General features: G+C 38.2%; 1 protein-coding gene and 1 long non-coding RNA gene across 2 annotated transcripts; one reads left to right on the top strand and one right to left on the bottom strand.

Annotated features, from left to right (window-relative positions):
- The first annotated feature begins 5,586 nt into the window (after positions 1-5,586).
- On the top strand, positions 5,587-7,243 carry LOC148982020 (uncharacterized). Its single transcript, XR_016155127.1, has 4 exons — positions 5,587-5,983; positions 6,558-6,632; positions 6,768-6,841; positions 6,923-7,243. It is a non-coding gene; the product is annotated as an uncharacterized LOC148982020 (long non-coding RNA).
- Positions 7,244-24,332: 17,089 nt separating this feature from the next.
- ier2a (immediate early response 2a) lies at positions 24,333-25,621 on the bottom strand. Its single transcript, XM_039687780.2, has one exon. It carries the CDS (start codon positions 25,494-25,496, stop codon positions 24,936-24,938), a length of 561 nt encoding a protein of 186 aa, XP_039543714.2. The 5' UTR covers positions 25,497-25,621; the 3' UTR covers positions 24,333-24,935.
- Between the last annotated feature and the right edge of the window lie 131 nt (positions 25,622-25,752).

The following is a 25,752-nucleotide window of genomic DNA, read 5'->3' as shown; positions in this document are numbered from 1 at the left end:
ATTGTAGTTATATTTTTTTTTTTATTTAGGTATTTATGCAGAAAGATTTGTCTAGCTCTAAAACTGTTACACCATTTAGTTGTGTTTTTTTTGCTTGTATTTATAAAAAAATATATATATATATTTCCATTTTACACTAAGGAAGGAACAAAATAGTATCCAACAGAATGACTTCTTTACATCTATAATAATACCAATCGTAATTTCAAAAGCAGTTCCGTAAAAACAAAAAAATGAGTTCTTTTCCAAAACGCTATAAATCCATTTCAATAGTTTTCAGGAAAACTAAATTTTTTACCTAGACCCACACATTTTGTGAATATTCAAATTAAATGTTTTATTGGTTCAGTCTGAACATGTTGAACAATGATTATTAAATCAAACAAAAATATTGTTAATGATAAATTAAAATGATAAATAAATGATAAATAAAATGTTTTTTTCCAAAACGCTATATAAATCCATCACTTTTTTTTGTAAAAATAAGGTTTGTCTTTAAAAGAAAAGAAGAAAAAAAAAACAAGAGAACATGCAACATAATCAGGGGCTCATGCTATAAATTAATATAAATTAAATTTAGTAAAACAACCTGAAAAAAGTAATGATATAATGTTATGTAAAGTTATTTAGTAATAGCCTATATTCAGAGTCATTTTTAGTAAAGTGTCAAACCTAAAAAAAAATAGTATAATTTCTGCATGAAAAAAACTAATTATTACAAATGATCAATAATGATAATGATATTCAAAAGTAGGGATGGGCCCCCCTCCAGCACATGCACATGCATGTATAGGCTATAGAATGTGAGCAAAGCGGAGCGGCGTGACGCTTAAATATAAGTAAAAAAAAAAAAAAAAAAAAAAACATAGGCTACGTATGTTTAATAATATTATGTTACTTATTTTTATTATTTCGTCTATGTTGAGGCTATATAAAAAGTGAACCGCATGAGATGAGTAAGATAGGATCAAAAGCTACCCAATATATCGGAAAATATTTGAGTGGGTCAGACATGATTTTGACCACCAATTAAGTTTTGTTTTGTAGAAAGCTTGTAAATTTCGTTTCGGATAAATTCTATCTTCATTGTAATAAATGTTTCATCAACAAATTGACTGGATTAACACATTAGAAGTAAATATCAGACAATATAATCAGGACACAAAGGCGCGATATGAACTAAAGCTTTAAATGTGTACTTTTAAACAAAACATTTAAAAACGAAAATAAATTGGCAACTCTCTGCGTAAGTAGGCTAATTCGAAGTAGCCTATGGGTTTAGGCCTATGCGCGTTCACTGCGAAGGCGAGTCAGCATCATCAACTTTATCTTTGCTGCTGACACAGACAGATAACAGTTTACTAGAGTTTAGAGCAGCATGTTTGCAACAATAACACAATCAAACAGAATGTAAGCCCTGTGTGTGTGCATGTGCAGTTGTGTGTGTGCGTCACGCGTTAAATGTTTTAGAATGTAACACAACATTCAAATGCAAATATGCGCCCTCCCCCACTTGAAAGCCCGTGTGTCCACCAAAGCGTTTTTCCACACGCCTGGCGTGTTTTCAATTGTTTTCAATGGGAGCGCCGCGTTTTTTTAAACGCCATGAGCGTAGCTCCTGAGATTAAGCTGGCGTTTTTAGTATGTCCTTTTTTTCTTCGAACAATTCAAGAACAATATAGGCTATAGGCTACAAATTGAACATGGCTTATTTTTTGTAAAACTTTAAAACTGGCCTTTACTTTTCTTGACGATTCCTTTTGTTTGAAGGCATTCAGTTGCTCCAAAAACACTAACGTTAGAAACATAACTGCACTTTATCACAACGGATTAATAAACCGTACCCACGAGTTCCTAATCCGTGCTCTTAGATTTGTAAACCGTGCCCACGCTTTCGCAATCACGGGTTTGTGGCTCGTCCCCCAGAGTGTGCCGCATGATTCAACTATAGGCCTCCTGTTTTGATGCGGGATGCATTGCATTGTTTTTAAAATCCTTTTTTAAAATTGATAATTTCTTGCATTTAAAAAAAATAAATACATTTAGGATACTTTTATCTTTAAAGTAATTTTTTAGAGGAAAAAGCTCAGTACTATAATAAGCGAAAAAAAAAAAATAATAATAATAATAATAATAACACAGTTCAAAAACTGTAAACGGTTTGGTTATAAGTTATAAATTATTTTATGTTAAATATATTACTGTCGTCGGTGAACTCATTCATATAGTAATGCAAATAAAAATGCATTTAGGCTACAGGCCTATTTAGAAGACGCTTTTATCCACAAAAAAAGAACAAAGCAAATCGTCAAATGCCAGTCTTAGACAATAATAATAGGCTACGATTCTAACAAACAAACACAGGTTTTTTCGTATATCCAACTGTTTGTGTGCATGTCACTGCCGCGGCCGCAAACACTTGCATGTTCCTATCAACAGTGGAACAATTTAAAACAATCTAGCATTTCTGGTCATACGGAAAAAAATAGCCTACATAATACATAATACATTATTTGCAATACTTTTATTTGTGTAAACTCACAATAACAAGAAAAGGTCGTTATTTTTCAGACACAAGCCTATAAATCACCTAAATCACATGCTCTTCTCATTTAGCACTGCGGGCAAAATATAGTTTTTAGAAAGCAAAAAGCAAAAAAAAAAAAAAAAATTCATATTAATTTGCGAATATTTTAAATGTTTAATAAAGGCAAAAAGTCAGCCTATGCGTCAAAATCTTGTGTTTAGGCCTATTTGTGATAATCTCAGCCCTGTTTTATTATTGTCTAACCAGTAGGCCTATTATGACTGACGTTTGACGAATTGCTTTGTTTCTTTTTTTTTATAACGTCTTATATCTAAATATGTAGCCTAAGTGTAATGATAATAGCATATTATTGTTAGGCCTATTATTTGCGTTTATAACTTTAAATGAGTTCACTTAAGACAGGAATATGTAAAACAATTTGTGAATGTTTAATTTTTATAGACCTATAACTTTGTGTTTGTCTTAGGCTATATTTTTTTATTTATTTTTTTGTAAGTGAAGTCCTTTTAAAAACAATGCATCCCGCATCTAAACAGGAGGCCTGGTTGAATCATGCGGCACATTCTCGGGGACGAGCCACAAATCCGCGAGTCCGGATTACACACCCGTGAGTAGCCTACGGATTGCGAAAGCGTGGGCACGGTTTATGAATTTGTGGGTACATATTTCAAAAACTGAGGGCACGGTTTACAAATCTGAGAGCAGGGATTAGGAACTCGTGGCTACGGTTTATTAATCCGTGGGCACGAATTGTTAAACCGAGGGAACAGTTTCAGAATCCGTGAGTAGCCTACAGTTTATAAATTGAGGGGACGGATTGCAAAAGCTATATTTAAGCTTCAAGAACGGTAGGATAAACATAAAAGCTGTCGGCCAAGAGCATGTAAGGAGGTTCGATCTTGCGTCGTTTGGAGATATATGAGGTTGAGTATGATGCGTTAACCACACAGCTTGCTGGACTTCTAATGCGCTGTCGTCTTATACGATTGTAAAGCCTCATTGATGTAGCCTAATATGTTTTGACTGCAATGTTTTAAGGTTTCATTATTTTTTCAATTTAATTTTAGTATTGTGATTAATTAATTAATTTAACTACGTTTCACTTGAATTAATCTGCTACCATCTTTCAATCGCTCTGAAAGAGCCGCGGCGCAGTTGAAGATTACACAAAAAACGGACACTTTTCAAAGTCTGTGATTGTTGCGTCTCTTAGCGGCCAAAGGCAGAAAAAATACACCTCAACTTTTACCACCGCAGTAAAAAAAAAAAAAAACATTCTGGTTGTCTACCTACTGTAAACTCAAAATTTCGACCCGAAAAAAAAAACGACAGTGTTACCCCTTACGGTTTTTTTTTTTTGGGGGGTGAAAAATTAAGTATCCCCAATCTTCTCAAAACTCTGGATTCTGATAGAGGGCCATGAGACATAGACCTGAGTGCAACAATGGAGGCTCTAGACCCTTCCAGAGCTGAGATATCGAAAATTAAAATTTCGACCCGAAAAAAAACCGACAGTGTTACCCCTTACGTTTTTTTTTTGGGGCGAAAAATTAAGTATCCCCAATCTTCTCAAAACTCTGGATTCTGATAGAGGGCCATGAGACATATACCTGAGTGCAACAATGGAGGCTCTAGACCCTTCCAGTGCTGAGATATCTAAAATAAAAATTTCGACCCGAAAAAAAAGACAGTGTTACCCCTTACGTGTTTTTTTTGGGCGAAAAATTAAGTATCCCCAATCTTCTCAAAACTCTGGATTCTGATAGAGGGCCATGAGACATAGACCTGAGTGCAACAATGGAGGCTCTAGACCCTTCCAGAGCTGAGATATCGAAATTCAAAATTTCGACCAGAAAAAAAAACGACAGTGTTACCCCTTACGTTTTTTTTTTTGGGCGAAAAATTTAGTATCCCCAATTTTCTCAAAACTCTGGATTCTGATAGAGGGCCATGAGACTTAGACCTGAGTGCAACAATGGAGGCTCTAGACCCTTCCAGAGCTGAGATATCGAAAATCGAAAGTTCCACCCGAAAAAAAAAACGACAGTGTTACCCCTTATGTTTTTTTTTTTGGGGGGGCGAAAAATTAAGTATCCCCAATCTTCTCAAAACTCTGGATTCTGATAGAGGGCCACGAGACTTAGACCTGAGTGCAACAATGGAGGCTCTAGACCTTTCCAGAGCTGAGATATCGAAAAATCAAAAATTTCGACCCGAAAAAAAAAAACGACAGTTTTACCCCTTACGTTTTTTTTTTGGGCGAAAAATTAAGTATCCCCAATCTTCTCAAAACTCTGGATTCTGATAGAGGGCCATGAGACTTAGACCTGAGTGCAACAATGGAGGCTCTAGACCCTTCCAGAGCTGAGATATCGAAAATCAAAATTTCGACCCGTAAAAAAAACGACAGTGTTACCCCTTACGTTTTTTTTTTGGGCGAAAAATTAAGTATCCTTAATTTTCTAAAAACTCTGGATTTTGATAGAGGGCCATGAGACTTAGACCTGAGTGCAACAATGGAGGCTCTAGACCCTTCCAGAGCTGAGATGTCGAAATTCAAAATTTCGATCAGAAAAAAAACGACAGTTTTACCCCTTACGTTTTTTTTTTTGAGCGAAAAATAAAGTATCCCCAATCTTCTCAAAACTCTGGATTCTGATAGAGGGCCATGAGACATAGACCTAAGTGCAACAATGGAGGCTCTAGACCCTTCCAGAGCTGAGATGTCGAAACTCAAAATTTCGACCCGAAAAAAAAAACGACAGTGTTACCCCTTACGTTTTTTTTTTTTTGGGCGAAAAATTAAGTATCCCCAATCTTCTCAAAACTCTGGATTCTGATAGAGGGCCATGAGACATAGACCTGAGTGCAACAATGGAGGCTCTAGACCCTTCCAGAGCTGAGATATCGAAATTCAAAATTTCGACCAGAAAAAAAAAACGACAGTGTTACCCCTTACGTTTTTTTTTTTTGGGGTGAAAAATTAAGTATCCCCAATCTTCTCAAAACTCTGGATTCTGATAGAGGGCCATGAGACATAGGCTGCGTCCGAAACCGCATACTTCCCTACTATATAGTATGGAAAAAGCAGTAGGCGAGCGAATAAGTATGTCCAAATCCTTAGTATCCATAAAAGAGTAGGCGAGAATTACCAGAGTGACGTACTAATTATCGCGAGATTCGGGCATACGTATACTTATAGTACGTCCGAATATTCCTACTTTCGTACTATATAGTAGGGGGAAACAGTATTTGAAAGGAGTAGTATGTCCGAAACCTCAGTACTCATAAAAGAGTAGGCGAGAAGTTCCCGGATGATCTCCTGCTTTCGCCCCGATTTTTGAGTGTTCATCCGATGGATACTCTTCTATCCCAGGAGGCCACGGGAGAGCATACGTCATTATCAACATCGGAGATCAGCAGGGGTTTTCAAATGTGAGTAAACACGGTTTCTTGTGTTTAAATCGTATGTGTTAAACTACTATAGAGTAAACGTTTTAACTGTTGAAGGTCTAAAGGACTTAGACAGTATAGTATAGTTGTGATTTTGCTGTAAACACATGTTTTATTAGTTAGTTAAACTGGGGAGCTCCAGTAAGTACGCTACACGTAAGTTTCTGAAATGGATTTACATAACCATATAACGTTACATCTTAAATACACTCATTTAAAATGTCTATTTACATCTGAAATGAAAATATTGTTTAAGTATTGCAGATGAGCACATCCCAACATGAAAAATACATCTGAGTGATGTAACGTTATGTGTGCTATTAATATGAAGGATAATTCACTGTTGTCAACACTACTTACATTAGACAAATGTACTGTAAATAAGGTAAATGAACAAATCTATAAAGTAACTAAATATGTTATATTTAATTTGTCCCTTATTAGTGTTGATACATTGAGGAACATTTAAGTTGGATTAAAAGTGAGTTAACACATCAACCTCAGCATGTAAATTCAGTGTTGAACTCGTAATGTGAATCTTGTCTGTATGTTACAGGGACAGAAGAACACGCGTGTGTTTATCTGCTGGAGAGAGGCTCATGATGCTGAATGCTGTCATGAAAGGCTCTGAGTGAGTATACTACAGAAATGGATAACAAAATCTATTCAATCTTAAATTGTAGTTTATTTGAATTATTGTACAAATTTCAAGTAGAGAAATTACAACACTTTTCTGATTCTTGATTTCGGTGCATTTGCTGCATAGCTTTTGTGGTGGAGCAAGACCTGCAAGGAAAGATGATGGCAGCATTTGTTTTAGGGATTTTACTCAAATATAAAGTAAGGTTATTTTTAATACATAAATCAAATGACATTGTGTTAAAATGACTGCTTTTGTATAATGTTTGTGCATTTTTGTAGGATCTGAAATGTCTGCAGACTGGTGTGAGCACTGAGGATGAGGAGCCTAGAGCTGCATCCTGGAAGTGGTGCCATGGATGAGTCCCTCCATCTCTCCACCTGCCCTTACAAGACCCTCTATCTCTCCACCTGCCCTTATTGCCTCAGATTGTGAAGCGCAGCGCAGCAACAAGCTCCGGGAAGAAGGCACAGTCCCCTCTGGTGAATTCATCAGAATAAAGCCGCAGAATGGGAACCGCTGTGTTGAGACGGCATTAGGATGTGGTGTTCAGCCCTGTAAATACATGTTTGTAGTTTGAATAAAGCTTTGTTTCATGTGTTGTTGACTTGTATAATGCATTTGTTTATTGTGATGGTTACTTTTATTTGTTCTTTTACTCATTTATTCATTTTTATTATTGTTGTCAGTATATAAAATTGAATTATTTAATTAATGTATCCATTAATTCATCGATTGACTGATAATTGAGATGTTTCACTGCATTTATGAATATAAATTTATTCATGCATAACTGTCATATGACAAAACAAATTACATTTTGCTTGTTATATTAAATTATATTTTTAGTATATAAAAAAGTTATATAATTAAGTATTGGTCAGCATTTAATATTATTATTTTGTTTAAGTTTTGGGGTGGGCTAACAATGCAATTCATTCTGAGGTAATATTAATTTTTAAGGAGTGATACTTACATTTTTCGAGTATAAAATCAACAGTTTTCTCCAAAAGAGATCTTCGAGCAGCTGCCCGTCTCCTTTGTGCAGACATTACAAACGCAGAGGAAAACTGTTCTAGGTTGTGCTGTCGAGTCACTGATGTTATGAAGTGTTAGTACACCTGTCACTCATAATTTAAACTTATAAACGTATTACATACAAGATCATGGAAAGATACCATAATAGTCATAATGACAAAACAGAAAACATAAAGATCATTGGTTTGTTTACATCATAATACAGGAAAAAGGAACAATAACAAGGCTAAATATCTTTAAATAGTTCTTCATAATACATGAAAAATGTTGTTGTTTTGTTGTTATAGGTCTGAGGGATGAAACGAGGTAAATTCATCAAGAAAAGGAGGAAAACTTAAAGGAGAAACGTTTTGGGTATAAAATAAAGAAATTAACAACATATATTCAAGAGGTGACGATTTGGGGGTTTCTTAATAAAAAAAATATCAGCTGTTTCTTCAACAATACCACAACAAAATGAGAAAGTTTCATCAATGTCAAGATATTTATAGATAGAAGAATTAAACGTGTCGCTGTTCATTTCTTTGCGCTTGTGATATGACGATAACACGTCGTAGTAGGTCACATGATAACGTCAACATGGCAGATGTCCGGTTCTCATTCATACTCAACGAGATTTGGCTATAAAGTACCTACTCTTTTAGCGCTCGTTGAGTAAGTACTTATTGAAATTAAGTACCTACTCATTGAGTATGCGGTTTTGGACGCAGCCATAGACCTGAGTGCAACAATGGAGGCTCTAGACCCTTCCAGAGCTGAGATATCGAAAATCAAAATTTCGACCCGAAAAAAAAAACGACAGTGTTACCCCTTACGTTTTTTTTTTTTGGGCGAAAAATTTAGTATCCCCAATCTTCTCAAAACTCTGGATTCTGATAGAGGGCCATGAGACTTAGACCTGAGTGCAACAATGGAGGCTCTAGACCCTTCCAGAGCTGAGATATCGAAAATCGAAAGTTCGACCCGAAAAAAAAAACGACAGTGTTACCCCTTATGTTTTTTTTTGGGGGGCGAAAAATTAAGTATCCCCAATCTTCTCAAAACTCTGGATTCTGATAGAGGGCCATGAGACTTAGACCTGAGTGCAACAATGGAGGCTCTAGACCCTTCCAGAGCTGAGATATCGAAAATCGAAAGTTCGACCCGAAAAAAAAAACGACAGTGTTACCCCTTATGTTTTTTTTGGGGGGGCGAAAAATTAAGTATCCCCAATCTTCTCAAAACTCTGGATTCTGATAGAGGGCCACGAGACTTAGACCTGAGTGCAACAATGGAGGCTCTAGACCTTTCCAGAGCTGAGATATCGAAAAATCAAAATTTCGACCCGAAAAAAAAAACGACAGTGTTACCCCTTACGTTTTTTTTTTGGGCGAAAAATTAAGTATCCCCAATCTTCTCAAAACTCTGGATTCTGATAGAGGGCCATGAGACTTAGACCTGAGTGCAACAATGGAGGCTCTAAACCCTTCCAGAGCTGAGATATCGAAAATCAAAATTTCGACCCGTAAAAAAAACGACAGTGTTACCCCTTACGTTTTTTTTTGGGCGAAAAATTAAGTATCCCCAATCTTCTCAAAACTCTGGATTCTGTTAGAGGGCCATGAGGACTTAGACCGGAGTGCAACAATGGAGGCACTAGACCCTTCCAGAGCTGAGATATCGAAAATCAAAAGTTCGACCGGAAAAAAAAAACGACAGTGTTACCCCTTACGTTTTTTTTTTTGGGGCGAAAAATTAAGTATCCCCAATCTTCTCAAAACTCTGGATTCTGATAGAGGGCTATGAGACTTAGACCTGAGTGCAACAATGGAGGCTCTAGACCCTTCCACAGCTGAGAAAACGAAAATCAAAATTTCGACCCGAAAAAAAACGACAGTGTTACCCCTTACGTTTTTTTTTTTGAGCGAAAAATTAAGTATCCCCAATCTTCTCAAAACTCTGGATTCTGATAGAGGGCCATGAGACTTAAACCTGAGTGCAAAAATGGAGGCTCTAGACCCTTCCAGAGCTGAGATATCGAAAATCAAAATTTCGACCCGTAAAAAAAACGACAGTGTTACCCCTTACGTTTTTTTTTTTTGGGGCGAAAAATTAAGTATCCCCAATCTTCTCAAAACTCTGGATTCTGATAGAGGGCCATGAGACATAGACCTGAGTGCAACAATGGAGGCTCTAGACCCTTCCAGAGCTGAGATATCGAAATTCAAAATTTCGACCAGAAAAAAAAAACGACAGTGTTACCCCTTACGTTTTTTTTTTTTGGGGTGAAAAATTAAGTATCCCCAATCTTCTCAAAACTCTGGATTCTGATAGAGGGCCATGAGACATAGACCTGAGTGCAACAATGGAGGCTCTAGACCCTTCCAGAGCTGAGATATCGAAAATCAAAATTTCGACCCGAAAAAAAAACAACAGTGTTACCCCTTACGTTTTTTTTTTTGGGCGAAAAATTTAGTATCCCCAATCTTCTCAAAACTCTGGATTCTGATAGAGGGCCATGAGACTTAGACCTGAGTGCAACAATGGAGGCTCTAGACCCTTCCAGAGCTGAGATATCGAAAATCGAAAGTTCGACCCGAAAAAAAAAACGACAGTGTTACCCCTAATGTTTTTTTTTGGGGGGCGAAAAATTAAGTATCCCCAATCTTCTCAAAACTCTGGATTCTGATAGAGGGCCACGAGACTTAGACCTGAGTGCAACAATGGAGGCTCTAGACCTTTCCAGAGCTGAGATATCGAAAAATCAAAAATTTCGACCCGAAAAAAAAAACGACAGTGTTACCCCTTACGTTTTTTTTTTGGGCGAAAAATTAAGTATCCCCAATCTTCTCAAAACTCTGGATTCTGATAGAGGGCCATGAGACTTAGACCTGAGTGCAACAATGGAGGCTCTAAACCCTTCCAGAGCTGAGATATCGAAAATCAAAATTTCGACCCGTAAAAAAAACGACAGTGTTACCCCTTACGGTTTTTTTTTTTGGGGGGGGGGGGTGAAAAATTAAGTATCCCCAATCTTCTCAAAACTCTGGATTCTGATAGAGGGCCATGAGACTTAGACCTGAGTGCAACAATGGAGGCTCTAGACCCTTCCAGAGCTGAGATATCGAAAATCAAAATTTCAACCCGTAAAAAAAACGACAGTGTTACCCCTTACGTTTTTTTTTTTGGGCGAAAAATTAGGTATCCTTAATCTTCTAAAAACTCTGGATTTTGATAGAGGGCCATGAGACTTAGACCTGAGTGCAACAATGGAGGCTCTAGACCCTTCCAGAGCTGAGATGTCGAAATTCAAAATTTCGATCAGAAAAAAAACGACAGTTTTACCCCTTACGTTTTTTTTTTTGAGCGAAAAATAAAGTATCCCCAATCTTCTCAAAACTCTGGATTCTGATAGAGGGCCATGAGACATAGACCTAAGTGCAACAATGGAGGCTCTAGACCCTTCCAGAGCTGAGATGTCGAAACTCAAAATTTCGACCCGTAAAAAAAAAACGACAGTGTTACCCCTTACGTTTTTTTTTTTGGGCGAAAAATTAAGTATCCCCAATCTTCTCAAAACTCTGGATTCTGATAGAGGGCCATGAGACTTAGACCTGAGTGCAACAATGGAGGCTCTAGACCCTTCCAGAGCTGAGATATCGAAAATCTAAATTTCGACCCGAAAAAAAAAAACGACAGTGTTACCCCTTACGGTTTTTTTTGGGCGAAAAATTAAGTATCCACAATCTTCTCAAAACTCTGGATTCTGTTAAAGGGCCATGAGACTTAGACCTGAGTGCAACAATGGAGGCTGTAGACCCTTCCAGAGCTGAGATATCGAAAATCAAAATTTTGACCCGAAAAAAAAACCGACAGTGTTACCCCTTACGTTTTTTTTTGGGCGAAAAATTAAGTATCCCCAATCTTCTCAAAACTCTGGATTCTGTTAGAGGGCCATGAGGACTTAGACCGGAGTGCAACAATGGAGGCTCTAGACCCTTCCAGAGCTGAGATATCGAAAATCAAAAGTTCGACCGGAAAAAAAACGACAGTGTTACCCCTTACGTTTTTTTTTTTGGGGCGAAAAATTAAGTATCCCCAATCTTCTCAAAACTCTGGATTCTGATAGAGGGCCATGAGACTTAGACCTGAGTGCAACAATGGAGGCTCTAAACCCTTCCAGAGCTGAGATATCGAAAATCAAAAGTTCGACCCGTAAAAAAAACGACAGTGTTACCCCTTACGTTTTTTTTGGGGGGGCGAAAAATTAAGTATCCCCAATCTTCTCAAAACTCTGGATTCTGATAGAGGGCCATGAGACTTAGACCTGAGTGCAACAATGGAGGCTCTAGACCCTTCTAGAGCTGAGATATCGAAAATCAAAATTTCGACCCGTAAAAAAACGACAGTGTTACCCCTTACGTTTTTTTTTTGGGCGAAAAATTAAGTATCCTTAATCTTCTCAAAACTCTGGATTCTGATAGAGGGCCACAAGACTTAGACCTGAGTGCAACAATGGAGGCTCTAGACCCTTCCAGAGCTGAGATATCGAAAATCAAAATTTCGACCTGAAGAAAAAAATGACAGTGTTACCCCTTACGTTTTTTTATTTTGGGCGACAAATTAAGTATCCCCAATCTTCTCAAAACTCTGGATTCTGATAGAGGGCCATGAGACTTAGACCTGAGTGCAACAATGGAGGCTCTAAACCCTTCCAGAGCTGAGATATCGAAAATCAAAATTTCGACCCATAAAAAAAACGACAGTGTTACCCCTTACGTTTTTTTTTTTGGGCGAAAAATTAAGTATCCTTAATCTTCTAAAAACTCTGGATTTTGATAGAGGGCCATGAGACTTAGACCTGAGTGCAACAATGGAGGCTCTAGACCCTTCCAGAGCTGAGATATCGAAAATCAAAATTTTGACCCGAAAAAAAAAACGACAGTGTTACCCCTTACGTTTTTTTTTGGGCGAAAAATTAAGTATCCCCAATCTTCTCAAAACTCTGGATTCTGTTAGAGGGCCATGAGACTTAGACCGGAGTGCAACAATGGAGGCTCTAGACCCTTCCAGAGCTGAGATATCGAAAATCAAAAGTTCGACCCGAAAAAAAAAACGACAGTGTTACCCCTTACGTTTTTTTTTGGGGGGCGAAAAATTAAGTATCCCCAATCTTCTGAAAACTCTGGATTCTGATAGAGGGCCATGAGACTTAGACCTGAGTGCAACAATGGAGGCTCTAGACCCTTCCAGAGCTGAGATATCGAAAATCAAAATTTCGACCCGTAAAAAAAACGACAGTGTTACCCCTTACGTTTTTTTTTTTTGGGCGAAAAATAAAGTATCCCCAATCTTCTCAAAACTCTGGATTCTGATAGAGGCACTGGTGATTCTAGGGGGTCAGGGCCACCCCTGAAAGCTCATTGGCCACCCCTGTGGCCACCCCAGATCTGATAGGTAGTCAACACAAGAAACAACAGAAATGCTGTCAATCAATGGTGACAGCTGATCAACCGATTTAGGTCCAGTTTTACCTTTTTTAATAACACAGTAATAGTCATACTGAGGCTCTGAGAGCTGATTTCTGCTCAGCAGACGTTTGGCCATGCAGGTCAGGTTACTAATGAGATGCGCGTGCTGGCTGCTGCTCCGTGAAACAGGTGGACAGTCTTGCAACAGCAACAAATACAACGATAAAAACGCGGGAATCTGTAGATTGAGAGGTATGGTAATTTAATGTTTAGTTATATTGTAGTTCCCTGTGAATGTGTAGGAAAATTGAAAAAGTCGAACTACACTGTACTAGCTAGATTAGCATCCTGAGAGAGTGCAGACGGTAAAGAGGACGCGTGCAGCTCTTAAAGGGGCCACACCTTATTTCCACTCATACATCGCCATGAAATATAAAACGCTATTTTCTGGAAGACAGATGGTGGTTTTTGCAGATGTGTGTGTTCAATTATAGCTAATGTTATATTTTTCGCCAACCAGTGTGTTAAATATAGTGTGACAGTAGATTTAAGTTAAAACACAAAAAAAACAAGCTGTGACTTATTTATTTGCTCTGTGGTTTAAGGGGAGTTTAAAAAGGACTTTTTGTTTGTGTCAATTAGCTCATCTTCACAGTCCACTTATATTTTTAGAAGTTTAAATAGGCAGAGTAAATTGCATTAAAATGGCACAAATGTCATAAGTTCAATTATGAAGAAGCATCTTAACTATTTATAATTTTGAGTCTTAACTTTTTGATTTTAAAAACGTATTAATGTATGCTGAATCAAAGCCAACGTTTCAATTTATACTTTCATCAAGGCCTTGGACATGAATACTGTCTGGGTTGAAAAACACTTTTTGCACATTTTCATACATCACAAGGCATCCTAATATAATTATTCAGTCATCAGGCCACTCTCTGTGTTACCTGTGTTTGCTTTACTTATTTAAGTCCCCTCTTGTGGTTAAATAAAAACACTCCTGGCAAAGAACAAACTAAGAAATTCAAATTCCAGTATCTCTAACAAATTATATCTAAGCTAAATAATAACATAAACTAAACATGTAAAGAACAACAAATATTTTGTTTTTTTCCTCACAAACTTAGTTTTTTCTTTTGCTTTTACAGATACACTTTTGAATAAGGTCCTATCTTTAAGCATGTTGGTGTGTCCTGTTGGATTTCTGTGTTTTCATGTAACCACAAGATGGTGCCTCAATTAGTAAAGCAAACTCAGGTAACAATACAGGTGACACAGATGATGAGCTGACGACTGATACATGTTATTGTATAGGATGAGTTAAGAGCAGTTTAATTTTGCTAATCTAATCTAACTTGTGAGGTGACAAGGACTTAAATCCACTACAAGAAAATAGCTCTTAGAAAATATTTACCCTATCCTGACCATAATTACTGATTAAAAATAGACATGTTAAAATAACCAGAGATACTTGAGGACTGTCTGTGATTGGTGGTTAGGACTGTTTTTAACAGGATAGACACTTTTATTTGACAGTTATGAGAAAGGAAATCATGGGAGAGAGAGAGGATGTGACATGCAGCAAAGGACCGGGATTTGATCCATGGTCGGCTGCGTATCGCATTTAACTTCGCTATACCATGGCCACCCCACTCTAGCTTTGTGTCCCATCTTGGCCACCCCCCAAAAAATGTCCTGGATACGCCACTGCTCTCCACTGGAGCGTGTTAACGCAAACGTGTAAGTTTCACGTTTGAGGGGGTTAAACCGTGACATCTACACATTTTCCAAAGTGGACTATTTAGGCTGCTTCATTAAAAATGTGACATTTAGACGTTTTTTTCGCCGTGGATCGAGGCAAATGAATCCTTTTCACCTTGAAAATAATAAATGTTTTTTGCATTTTAAATAATAGACCATTTCTCAGTGATCGTCAATAAAACAAAATTCCATTTTTCTCGGTTTAATGAAAACCAATAGGTCGTGATGGTAAGTTTCAGTTTAAGTGTAAGTTTCACGTTTGAGGGGGTTTAAACCGTGACATCTACACGTTTTCAAAAGTGGACCAACGTTCACGTCTTGTCGTGATACCGGAGGGGTATTCCAGAAAGCAGGTTATGAGTACAGTACTTAAGTACAATTTTGAAGGATCTGTACTTTACTCGAGTATCATTTTTGGGGAGTACTCATGACTTTACTCAAGTATATTTGAGAGTGAAATATTGTACTCTTTACTCCAATACATTTCTATCCATAACCATGAGTAAAAAGTAACTACTTCTAAAAAAAAAAAAAAAATGGAAATAAGAAAAATCTCGGAAACCCTCAAATTGTTGTTTCCCTCTCAAACGTGATTGGATTGTGCAGGATCCACTGATTGGGACAACCTATCAGCAATCACCTTCAGCTTACCGGCAAAGTCAACTCCATGGTCAGATTTGTATAAGAGACCAAACCATGGACGGACGAAACCAATGGATGAAGATGCAGCAGGTCCATCCCGGGAATGTGCCAGCCCGTGGCCCCACCTCGCCAGACTATTTAAATTTTCTGAAATTTTCTTAAATGTTAAATAAAGCAACATGGTAAAAAGATGAATACGACTTGATTTTACTTTCAATTCCTTTTACATTCTCCAAGGTATTGACTTTAACATTTTTCATAACTCCATGTAGGACGTTTCTGTCCATAAATGTAAGCACTGTGGCAGTTGTAATGCAATATTTAGAAAATGTACTTTTGTACTCTTGATACTCTAGTACTTTTAAAAACAAGTACTTCAGTACTTTTACTTAAGTAGACATCTGACTGTAGTACTTTTACTTGTACTTGAGTCAAATTTAGCAAGGGGTATACTCAAGTAATAAAGCTGTGTACTCTGTCCGCCTCTGCGGAAAAATAGACATTACTCATTAGGCTGCTTCATTAAAAACGTGACATTTAGACGTTTTCTTCGGCGCGGATCAAGGCAAATGAATCCTTTTCACCTTGAAAATAATAAATGTTTTTTGCATTTTAAATAATAGAACATTTCTCAGTGATCGTAGGCTACATAAAACAAAATTCCATTTTTCTCGGTTTAATGAAAACCAATAGGTCGTTATGGCAGAGGCGATTGCGTGTAGAATAGGTCAACACGGGTATCTCTCCACTGGAGCGTGTTAACGCAAACGTGTAAGTTTCACGTTTGAGGGGGTTAAACCGTGACATCTACACGTTTTCCAAAGTGGACCATTTAGGCTGCTTCATTAAAAACGTGACATTTAGACGTTTTGTTTCGGCGTGGATCGAGGCAAATAAATCCTTTTCACCTTGAAAATAATAAATGTTTTTTACATTTTTAACAATAGACCATTTTTCAGTGATCGTCAATAAAACAAAATCCCATTTTTCTCGGTTTGATGAAAACCAATATGGTATAAGTTTAAGTTTCAGTTTAAGTGCAAATTTCACGTTTGAGGGAGTGAAACCGTGACATCTACACATTTTCCAAAGTGAACCAAGTGATTATTTTACGTCTTGTCGGCTGGAGAAATGTTGTTTTGGCCACTTTGTTTGATAAAATCACAACAATTTAATGTAAGCAAGAATGGGATTTGAACTCAGGTTTTCTTGATTGAAGCCCAATGCTTTATCAACTGCACCAATGAGTCTGTTAAGTTCAAGGGTTTATTGGATGGGTTTTTATTATAGGTTTGGTTTTATTTGTTGGAAAAATAAATATAAAAATATAATTTGACACAAGAGGGCAGTATAGCCCTATTTATGGTTTTGTTAAACCGTGACATCTACACGTTTTCCAAAGTGGACCAACGTGATTATTTCATGTCGTGATACCGGGTGCGGCTGGCTTGACCGTGTATTTTCCACGTGCGGCCCACTTGACAGCAGTCTCAGAACAGCGCATCAGCAGTGAACGCAAACATGTTTAACCGGCAAGGCTTTAAGCACATGCAAATTAACTTTTGTGAACTCGCTGAACTGATGTAACGTTAGCCGTTCCTCTGCGTTAATATTGCGAGTATTTGTCGCGTTGTAAGTTACACTAATGGCAGTGCTGTTGAGACGGAGGTGTCAGAACAGCAACTGACAGAATGCACGATATTTCTACAAAAGCAGTCAGCAGCTTGATTGGAGCAAGAATCATAGCGCAAATTTGAACTATATCGATATATCGCCCAGCCCTGGTGACCTGTGATGTTCTTGTCAACTGACGACGATACTCAGCGCGAGAGCGACTGATACGAAATTGAGCAGGTGAACAAGCTGAACCAATTAGACATTCTCTCTATAGACATTTCACAAGACGTAAACAACACTGGTCCAGAAGCACTTCCTGTTTCAGTTTGTAACTGCTTTCTTTATTTCACATGTAAAGAAAACATCTTAAAAATGTTTGTTTAACTTTTTGATTCAGTTTTACATGTTCTGCTGGTTGTATTTTATCCCAGCTTTTATGTAGTGTTAAAAAACTGAAACAGGAGTGCTTCTGGACCAGTGTTGTTTACATCTTGTGAAATGGTCTATATATGTCCTTGTTGATACTTTGAAAGGAACTTTCTGTACGTCAGCCAGTTATGGGTTATGTGCTCTTATTCTCTCCTTTTCAGTCCGGCTACCGACACCAGTCCCCCTCTTCTTCTTTTTTTTTTTTTTTAACAGATCTGCATGATTCACGTAGGTCACATTTTCAGGTTGGAAAATCCGGAATTCCGGATTAATCCGGAAAAATCACATCCCTGATCAATAAAATAGTAAATTAAAATCCTCTGGGGGTGGATGGGACTAAACGTGATAAACCAATCAGCCAAGGTCCAATATTCAAGCAATGTCTGCCTGTGCGTTGACTGCCTCGGAGAATGGAAAATTAGAATAACTTGTGCAAAGTGTCCATAGCAAAGGATGGGGCTGGTGATTGATTTCTGGTAATTAAAGGGATAGTTTACTTTGAAATTAATTTTTGATATGTTTTAGCTTACCTCAAGGGCATCCAAGATGTAGGTGTCTTTGTTTCCACTGTATTTTCAATTTTGACATTTTGCCATCATCATTCTGCCAGTCATATAATGGAGGTCTATGGTCACCACCTCAAAGAGCATGCACAGAGAAGTCCAAATTAAACATGATTTAATGACTCGTAAATGTAAGTACACATTGATGGCCTAAGACACGAAATGAGCGGTTTGTGAGAGAAAACAAACAGTATTTATTTCGTTTTTACCTCGTGTAGCCACAGCCATGTCCAACTGAACCGAACTGAACCGTGTCCAACGTCCCGCCGGAAGTGATTGCTTTCGTTTGTACGTCACTCATTGTTTACACAGAGATTTCGGAAGTTTTACCTTTCACTGTGAAGATCTAAACATATTTAGATGTACAGAAAATCGCAATGGAAGACGATTTTGATATATCTAAATATGTTTAGTGAAAGGTAAAACTCCTGAAATCTCTGTGTAAACAATGAGTGACATACACACGCAAACGATCACTTCTGGCGGGACGTTGGACACGGTTCAGTTCAGTTCAGTTGGACATGGCTGTATTATATGACTAATAGACAACAACGGTTTGACCGAAAAATATTAAAATTTAAACTACTGTGGAAACAAAGACACCTACATCTCGGATGCCCTTGAGGTAAGCTAAAACATATCAAAAATTAATTTTAAAGTGAAATATCCCTTTAACAATTACAAAATAACAGGACAGAGATGGGAGTGAGGGAATGGTTAATTTATTTGTATGCACTGCAAGTTGTACTCACATCAGACATAAGCATCCAGAACCTTCCCCACTCCTGGTGTCTTCTGCTGTTTGAAGTACTATGATGTTCTGACTCCTGTTGTCTACGGCATCTGGCAGCTTCTCCTGGATAGGAATTCGGTCAGCTCACTGAAATGCGAGAACAGGCCCATGACGCGCTTTACGTCAATAACAGGACAAATACATACAAAGAGCCATAACTACTTGTATAGGTAGTTTATTTAAGTTCAAACCTATTTGACAAATAAGTAAATCAACAGACCACAGAGCAGACCTCGCTCGCTCGCTCGCACTCACTCTTTTTCTCTCGTGTTCACCCTCATCACTCTCTGCATAACGGTTTAAACAAACAACAACAATAAATAAATGTTGTGTGCTGATCAAGAGTTTTGTGCAAGCAATTTAAGGTCGCGACGCTTGTCCCATAACGTTAGCTGGCTTCATTCGGTGATTGAAATAAATATTATTAACATTAATTCAAGTTTTGCAGTATAGAGAAACGATATTGAACGCTCCGAGCGAGCTTGTAACTTTTTCTAGGCATGAAACAGTAAATAACCAAACCAGTGGAAGCCTGCAGTGCATGAAACTGTTGTAACTAACTTAATCAAACCTATCATGCAATAACTAGGTTATACCCAGTCTATGGTTATACCAGGCAACAGCGCGCCGCGCCCAGTCGGAAAGCAGACAGCCGCGCTACCGCGGGGGTGTTTTTCCACATTCGAATATTCATTTTCAGTTTTTAAAACTTTTTGAATATATATTCGAATTTAGAATATTCTTTGACAGCCCTAAATGAGATTCGAGCTAGCTAGCCAATCCATCCAAACAGTGAAAGAACCATATTGACGTTAACGTTACTTCAGGCATCAATTTGTGAAGAACAAGGTTGCAAATGTTAGCAATTACCAGTAACGTTACGTACCCGATTTCAATGGACTGATGGAAGAATAAATGTTATCTAATCAAAGCAGACGAAACCGTCACCATCCACTCAGATAACGAGAACTAATAACGTTTTATTTACGCTATAAAAATACATGTGTAACGGTAACAGTAAATTACATAACGTGAAGATAACTTACCTTCGTCCCAGAATTGCATCTTTTCCGTCTTTTTGAATGACGGCTTACTCCCAGAATGTACGTTTAGAACTAACCGCCTAAAAATTCAAAATTCAGACCGCGAAGATCCCATGATGCAACGCGGTGGCTGTAAAACCATTGTAAAACTCCGTGAATACAGTGAAATTACAATAATAATACAGGACTGTCCATTAATTTCCCATGGTGCATTGCCTTTTACAGGTAAAACGCAAATACAATACATTGTTGTAAAATTTCCTGTAAAAAATTGCATCAATTGCTAACAGTGTGCATTGTGTAGTATTTAGGAGGATCTGTTGACAGAAATGCAATATCATATACATAACTGTTTTTTTTCAGTGGTGTAGCCTATAAAGACCTTACTTACTGACCATTATGTTTTTATTACCTTAGAATGAGCCATTTCTATCTACAAACACCGCAAGTCCCCTTGAAATGCGCTGACATGTTTCTACAGTGGTCCAGTTGCAGTTGTTCTTCGTGCAAAAAAAGCAAGCGAAAGTCAGCGAATAAGACACTGACACAATGATGAACAAGTAACAATAGTATTCGCAATAACATCGTTTTACTAAATGAATAAACCTAATTTCTTAATTTATCTTTGTAAAGAAACCTCATTGCTCTGCTGTCTCAGACGACGACATCTTTTCCTATAGGCCACCGTAACTTCTGTTGGTTCCAATTTGCATGCTCACCTCTAGATGGCACTAAAAATTACTCAGTGCACCTTTAAATTTACATCTGCTCATGTTGCATCATACTTTGTAGGGCTGCAACTAACGATTATTTTGATAATCGATTAATCGGACGATTATTTTTTCGATTAATCGATTAATCGGATAAAAAAAATTATTTCATTTTTTTGTTTATTATAACTAAATAAAACCCTAAAACCCTAAAAACCACACTCTTTTGTGTGTTAAACAATCTTCTTAATACAGACAACTTCATTATATAGAAAAACAACAAATAAAAAATATATATATGACCATAACCTATGACAAAAATGCTATTGTAAACTAGATTAGTGGATAACTCAGAAAAACTTAGCCTAGAAAAATCGCACAATAATTTTATAAAATCTGAACATTTAGTGAAAAAAACATTCCTTAGTGGGGAAAAAATAAGAGACAATAAGTGTAGCACTAACTCTGGTAAAACGTTACACATTGCTCTTTGTATTGTTGTTATACATTCATGAAAAACATCGTAAAAATCAGATGCACAGCTGTCTAGTGAGAAAGCAATATTGACTGTGTATTATACAGTATCTTTGCAATAGTTTAAGCCTTTTCTTTTAGCAGTTTTAAATTTCAGTTAGGCTACTGTGCACGTGAAGAACAATTATAGTGCGCCGAGTCTGTGTTGTGATCTAACAGACACTCAGTAGAAAGTGATTAACTTACAGCAATAAAAGTCTAGCAAGATAGTCATTATATTACGAAACCATAGACCTTTATCTACGGCTCAATTATAATAATAACATTGAATCATCTTGGAAAGAGTTTCATCATGTTAACTGTTGTAACGCGACGCGCTGTTTGAACACCGAATAGAGAATGACTGACAGCCGCAGTGGAGGGAAAAGCTTACGTTAACTTGAATTTAATGACTTAAATATACATTTCTATCTCACATTATACTACAGTATGGCTTCATAAAGTATACACGATTAACGCAGGTCACCTATTTTGGTTTCAAAACGGCGAATTTGCCGAAAGGTGAATGATTTTCGTGCATGCTGCATATTGATAGCGGTTTCCTGATGCCCGCAAATTAGTTCAAACTCACGGAATCAAGAGTGCGCATGCGAGACAGAAGATAATGTGCTCCAAACCGTCCGTGTTGCGCACAGACCGGCGAGGGAGAGAGACTGCGTGTGTGCCTCATGAAGCGCACGTAAGAAGCGCATGTAGCATGTAAACAATCCCCGTGACGTAATCAGACCAACTAATCGATAATGACATTCGTTGACAACGATTTTCATAATCGATTATAATCGATTTTATCGATTAGTTGTTGCAGCCATTACGCATGATAAAGATGTTTTTCAATTTAACGTATTTTGCCACATTGAGCAATCACAAACATATCTGATGATTTCATGAATGCACTCGCCAATCAGACGTGTTAAAGTTGGAATCCCCTCACCACTCAAAACGCCAGAGTTTTTGTTCATTGCTGAGATCTGCAAAAACAAATCCACTCATTATAATTTAAGTCGTAACAAAAAAAGTGTAGTCATTATGTAGGCTAAATATAGTCAGTAAATAGTAAATATAGATATAGTCAGCTTAATCGATTAGCAAAACTTTGTGAAATCGCGATGAATTAAGATGAGTGACATGGTGATTATAGGCTAAAGGGAGCGTTATTATGCATATTGGTGATGATCCATTCAGAATTTGAAGAAAACATATTTATTGCTGCATTAGGTAATGCATTAGTCTATTTTCGAACTGGCTGCCATGCCAAACCACGCCAGATAGCACACGTACGCTATATCTGAACAATGTCAGATAAAGATCACTTGATCTTGAAAGTATATATCTGCTGTTTACAAACATCCCATAGACATATTTAACATGTCAGTTTTACTATAAATAATAAACATCTTTCCAAAAGTCTATTTGACATCTGACAAAGAACATCCTAGACGTATTGCAAACACTAAAAAAATATGTCTTCCAGATGTAAACAAGCACTTCAAATATAGACGTCTCTGTGATGTACGTGAGCTATCAGGTTTGCCTGTTCAAATTATAGTGGTTTGTGAACAACTTTAATAAGAAGATTGTTTATGCTGTGATGTAAAGGTTGTTGATAGACAGCATGTAACTATTTCATGAAATTATATTTCAATGTGTTCACATCTAGCCTTATCCAACAGCTGGTTCACCCTCTGCCTAAGAGGCTGCTGTATCTCATTAGGGTGGTATGTGGCTATATTATTAGCTTGTTCCTTTTGTTTTTACCCTTGCTCTGTCCTTTTCTGGTCCTGCATGTCTTTGAGTAGGCTATATGTAGTTCTGCTGATCCGAGTGTTGTAAAATCGTTTGGTCAGGAGATTGTGGGAGCTAACAGTGCATTCCTGTGAGATTTCAGATACTGGAGGATACGGTTTCACACTCGAGGGGGGAAGGGAGGGGAAGGGAAAGGGAGGCTCGTTCCATTAGCAGGACAATTGATAGGCCACACAGGCATTCAGCAGATCCCCCTCCCCCGGCTTTATGCTGTATGTCGGACAGATGTGCGGATGTGTGAAGGGTGCTGTCCTTCCTCTATAGGCCTACCTCCTTCCGCTCACTAGCACATTCCGGCTCTCGCGCCTGCCCCACTTCCTGCTCCCTTACCCCATGATCATAATCCAACATGGGGTATGATTTTGTTGGCTCAATAAATAAACACGACTCACATGCAGATCTATCTTTTACACCTATCTACACACATATTTAGCTTACCCAGAGAAGCCTATTTATGTCAGTGTTAACATGGCCACAAAATGAATCAGGTTTTGCAACATTTACAAGATTGTTGACTATGTTATAAACTACTATCTTATTATATTGTTTCAAATAAGTGTAGGCAACGTTCCAGTCGGCGAGTGCTAAAAATAGAAATCGTGTGTTGCAAAGACAGCAACGATGTCGCCCAAACGCGGTAGCAAAAATTGCCATAGCCTACTCAGATCAAAATAGCCTAATATGGAAATAATAGGCGATTTATGAGTTGGATAACTGTAACTAAAGGCACCAAAGATAAATTTGGGTGCGCGCAAAGACCTTCGACAGATTGCCGCCGAAAAGTATTCCTGAAAAGTCCCTTTGCAGTTTGGATGGTAGCTGTGATGAAATAAGGTGTGTGTGTGTGTGTGTGTGTGTGTGTGTGTGTGTGAATGCATGTCTAAAAAACTTGTATAGCTTTAACGTAGACTTTATATAGTATTCAGAATAAGGGCAACAACCGACTAATAAAAAGAAGTGTTAAGTTTGGGTTTAAAAGCACGTGCTAATGGGCCAGCCTAATTGTAAACGACTTTTACGTTTTACAGCTTCTCGTCTTTTATTCGCCATATGAGCCGGTTATGGGGGTTGGGAGTGTGAAAAGAGAAGACAGCAGCGATTATCCGGCCTGATGTGCTCACGCACGGCCTCACCGCTTCCTGCCTTCAGCGAACATAAAACAGCTCCCTGCCCGCGAGCCATCCGCACCTCCGGTCACGTGACCGCGGAGCGCATGCAACTACACAAGCCTAGCTGACTGAGTCCCTCAGCTCATTTCCTAGATTAACCGGTCTCAAGATAATGCGTCACAGTCAAACACAGAAATTATATACCAAAGAATAATTTATTGTACAAAACTGAGGTAGATATAACTTTACAATGCCTGTTTATCTTATGTCATGTTGACCTGCTGGAAAATCCTTGGCTACAATGTTTCAACTTGTTACAGCAAGAAACCAGCTACATTGTTCCAAAACACAGCTTATTTGTGTTTTCCAGCAAGGAGACCACAAAAATCCCAGTCAGTGTCAACTGGACAATCGTGACAGCAGCACCATACACAGTTAGGCTATAAACAAAACATGATATAGCCAGATGGCCAATAAATAAATAAATAGATAAAGTTCATGTGAATGTCCGTGGAAGTTCCCTCAGTAACACTTCTCGTTGAAGTCGAGACACCGCCGCGTCATATCCTGATCTCTGAATCAGAGAAACGAGACAGTTTAAACAAGACCTTTTCCCCCAAAACAACCCGCTCTCCGATGAGCTGTCACATTGTTAGACTGTGAATAATCACCCACTGACTTCTCCACGTCAAGTGCCCTCAATATCACAGCAGTTTTGCGCCTCATACGCTGCCCTCTGTAGTGGGCAAAGTTCACGTCACTGTCATTGTGTTGTACAGTACCATTGCTGTTTGTCTTTTCAAAATGTCACAATTGTTCTTGGCATAGGTACAATTGACAGTGAGTCTAGCGCTCTACCGCAGTTGGCGGAATTATTCTGAAGAATTCCTCTGGCCTCCACAAACTCCAGTTTGGCTTTTTTGCACGGAATGAAGTCAGGATCTGTGGCTGTTTTGCTTCGTCTCTTTCTGGAGTGACGGTCCGGTCTGGTTGGGTTGCAGTTTTCTTTGTCCACCGTGGGTCCTGCGGGGTTGTGTAGATGCACATGACCCTCGAGTCCGGACCTTTGCTCATCCTCGGTGGACTGTGTCGCTGTCGCGCGCAGAGGTGTTGTCGTGGAGCTCGTTGTGTCCATGGGCTCCTCTGTTTGCGATGTGTTCTCTGTGACACTGAGCGTGTCGGATTGCTCCATTTTCTCGTTTGTCAGTCGAGCAGAGTGGTATATGTCCCTTGCAGATTTCATGACGAGCGTCAGCAACAGGCTCCGGTGGAGTCGGAGTCCACCGCGCTGAGTGCGCGAGCTGTAGATTTTGCTTAACGCATGGACCATAATCTGCTTGGCCTCTGCTGTGACATCCATCGTGTTTAGTTATTTAAGTAACTTCTATCCTCTTTTCAAATATACAAACAATATGTAAGCAATTTCCCCTGAGCTCAGTTTACTTTTACTGTCGTTTCATTCACCGAAGTAAACCCCAGCGTTAAGACAGCGGGCTTTATATAGTTTTGGTGACGTGTTCGCTTGTGATTGACACTCGGGCTCCTCCCATGAATTGCTGCTTTGAGGAAATAAGTCAGAACGTGTATCATTCTGCTTCTGATGTAATCAGTCCTTC

The sequence above is a fragment of the Pimephales promelas genome, chromosome 3 (assembly GCF_988280905.1).
Source record: "Pimephales promelas chromosome 3, fPimPro1.hap1.1, whole genome shotgun sequence".
NCBI classification, from domain to species: domain Eukaryota; kingdom Metazoa; phylum Chordata; class Actinopteri; order Cypriniformes; family Leuciscidae; genus Pimephales; species Pimephales promelas.
The sequence above is the reverse complement of the archived record's forward strand: the minus strand, read 5'-3'. Positions and strand labels throughout refer to the sequence as shown.

What these genes read in the sequence shown, in the direction of transcription:
- ier2a (XM_039687780.2), bottom strand. Translation starts at nt 25,496, where the DNA reads ATGGATGTCACAGCAGAGGCCAAGCAGATTATGGTCCATGCGTTAAGC.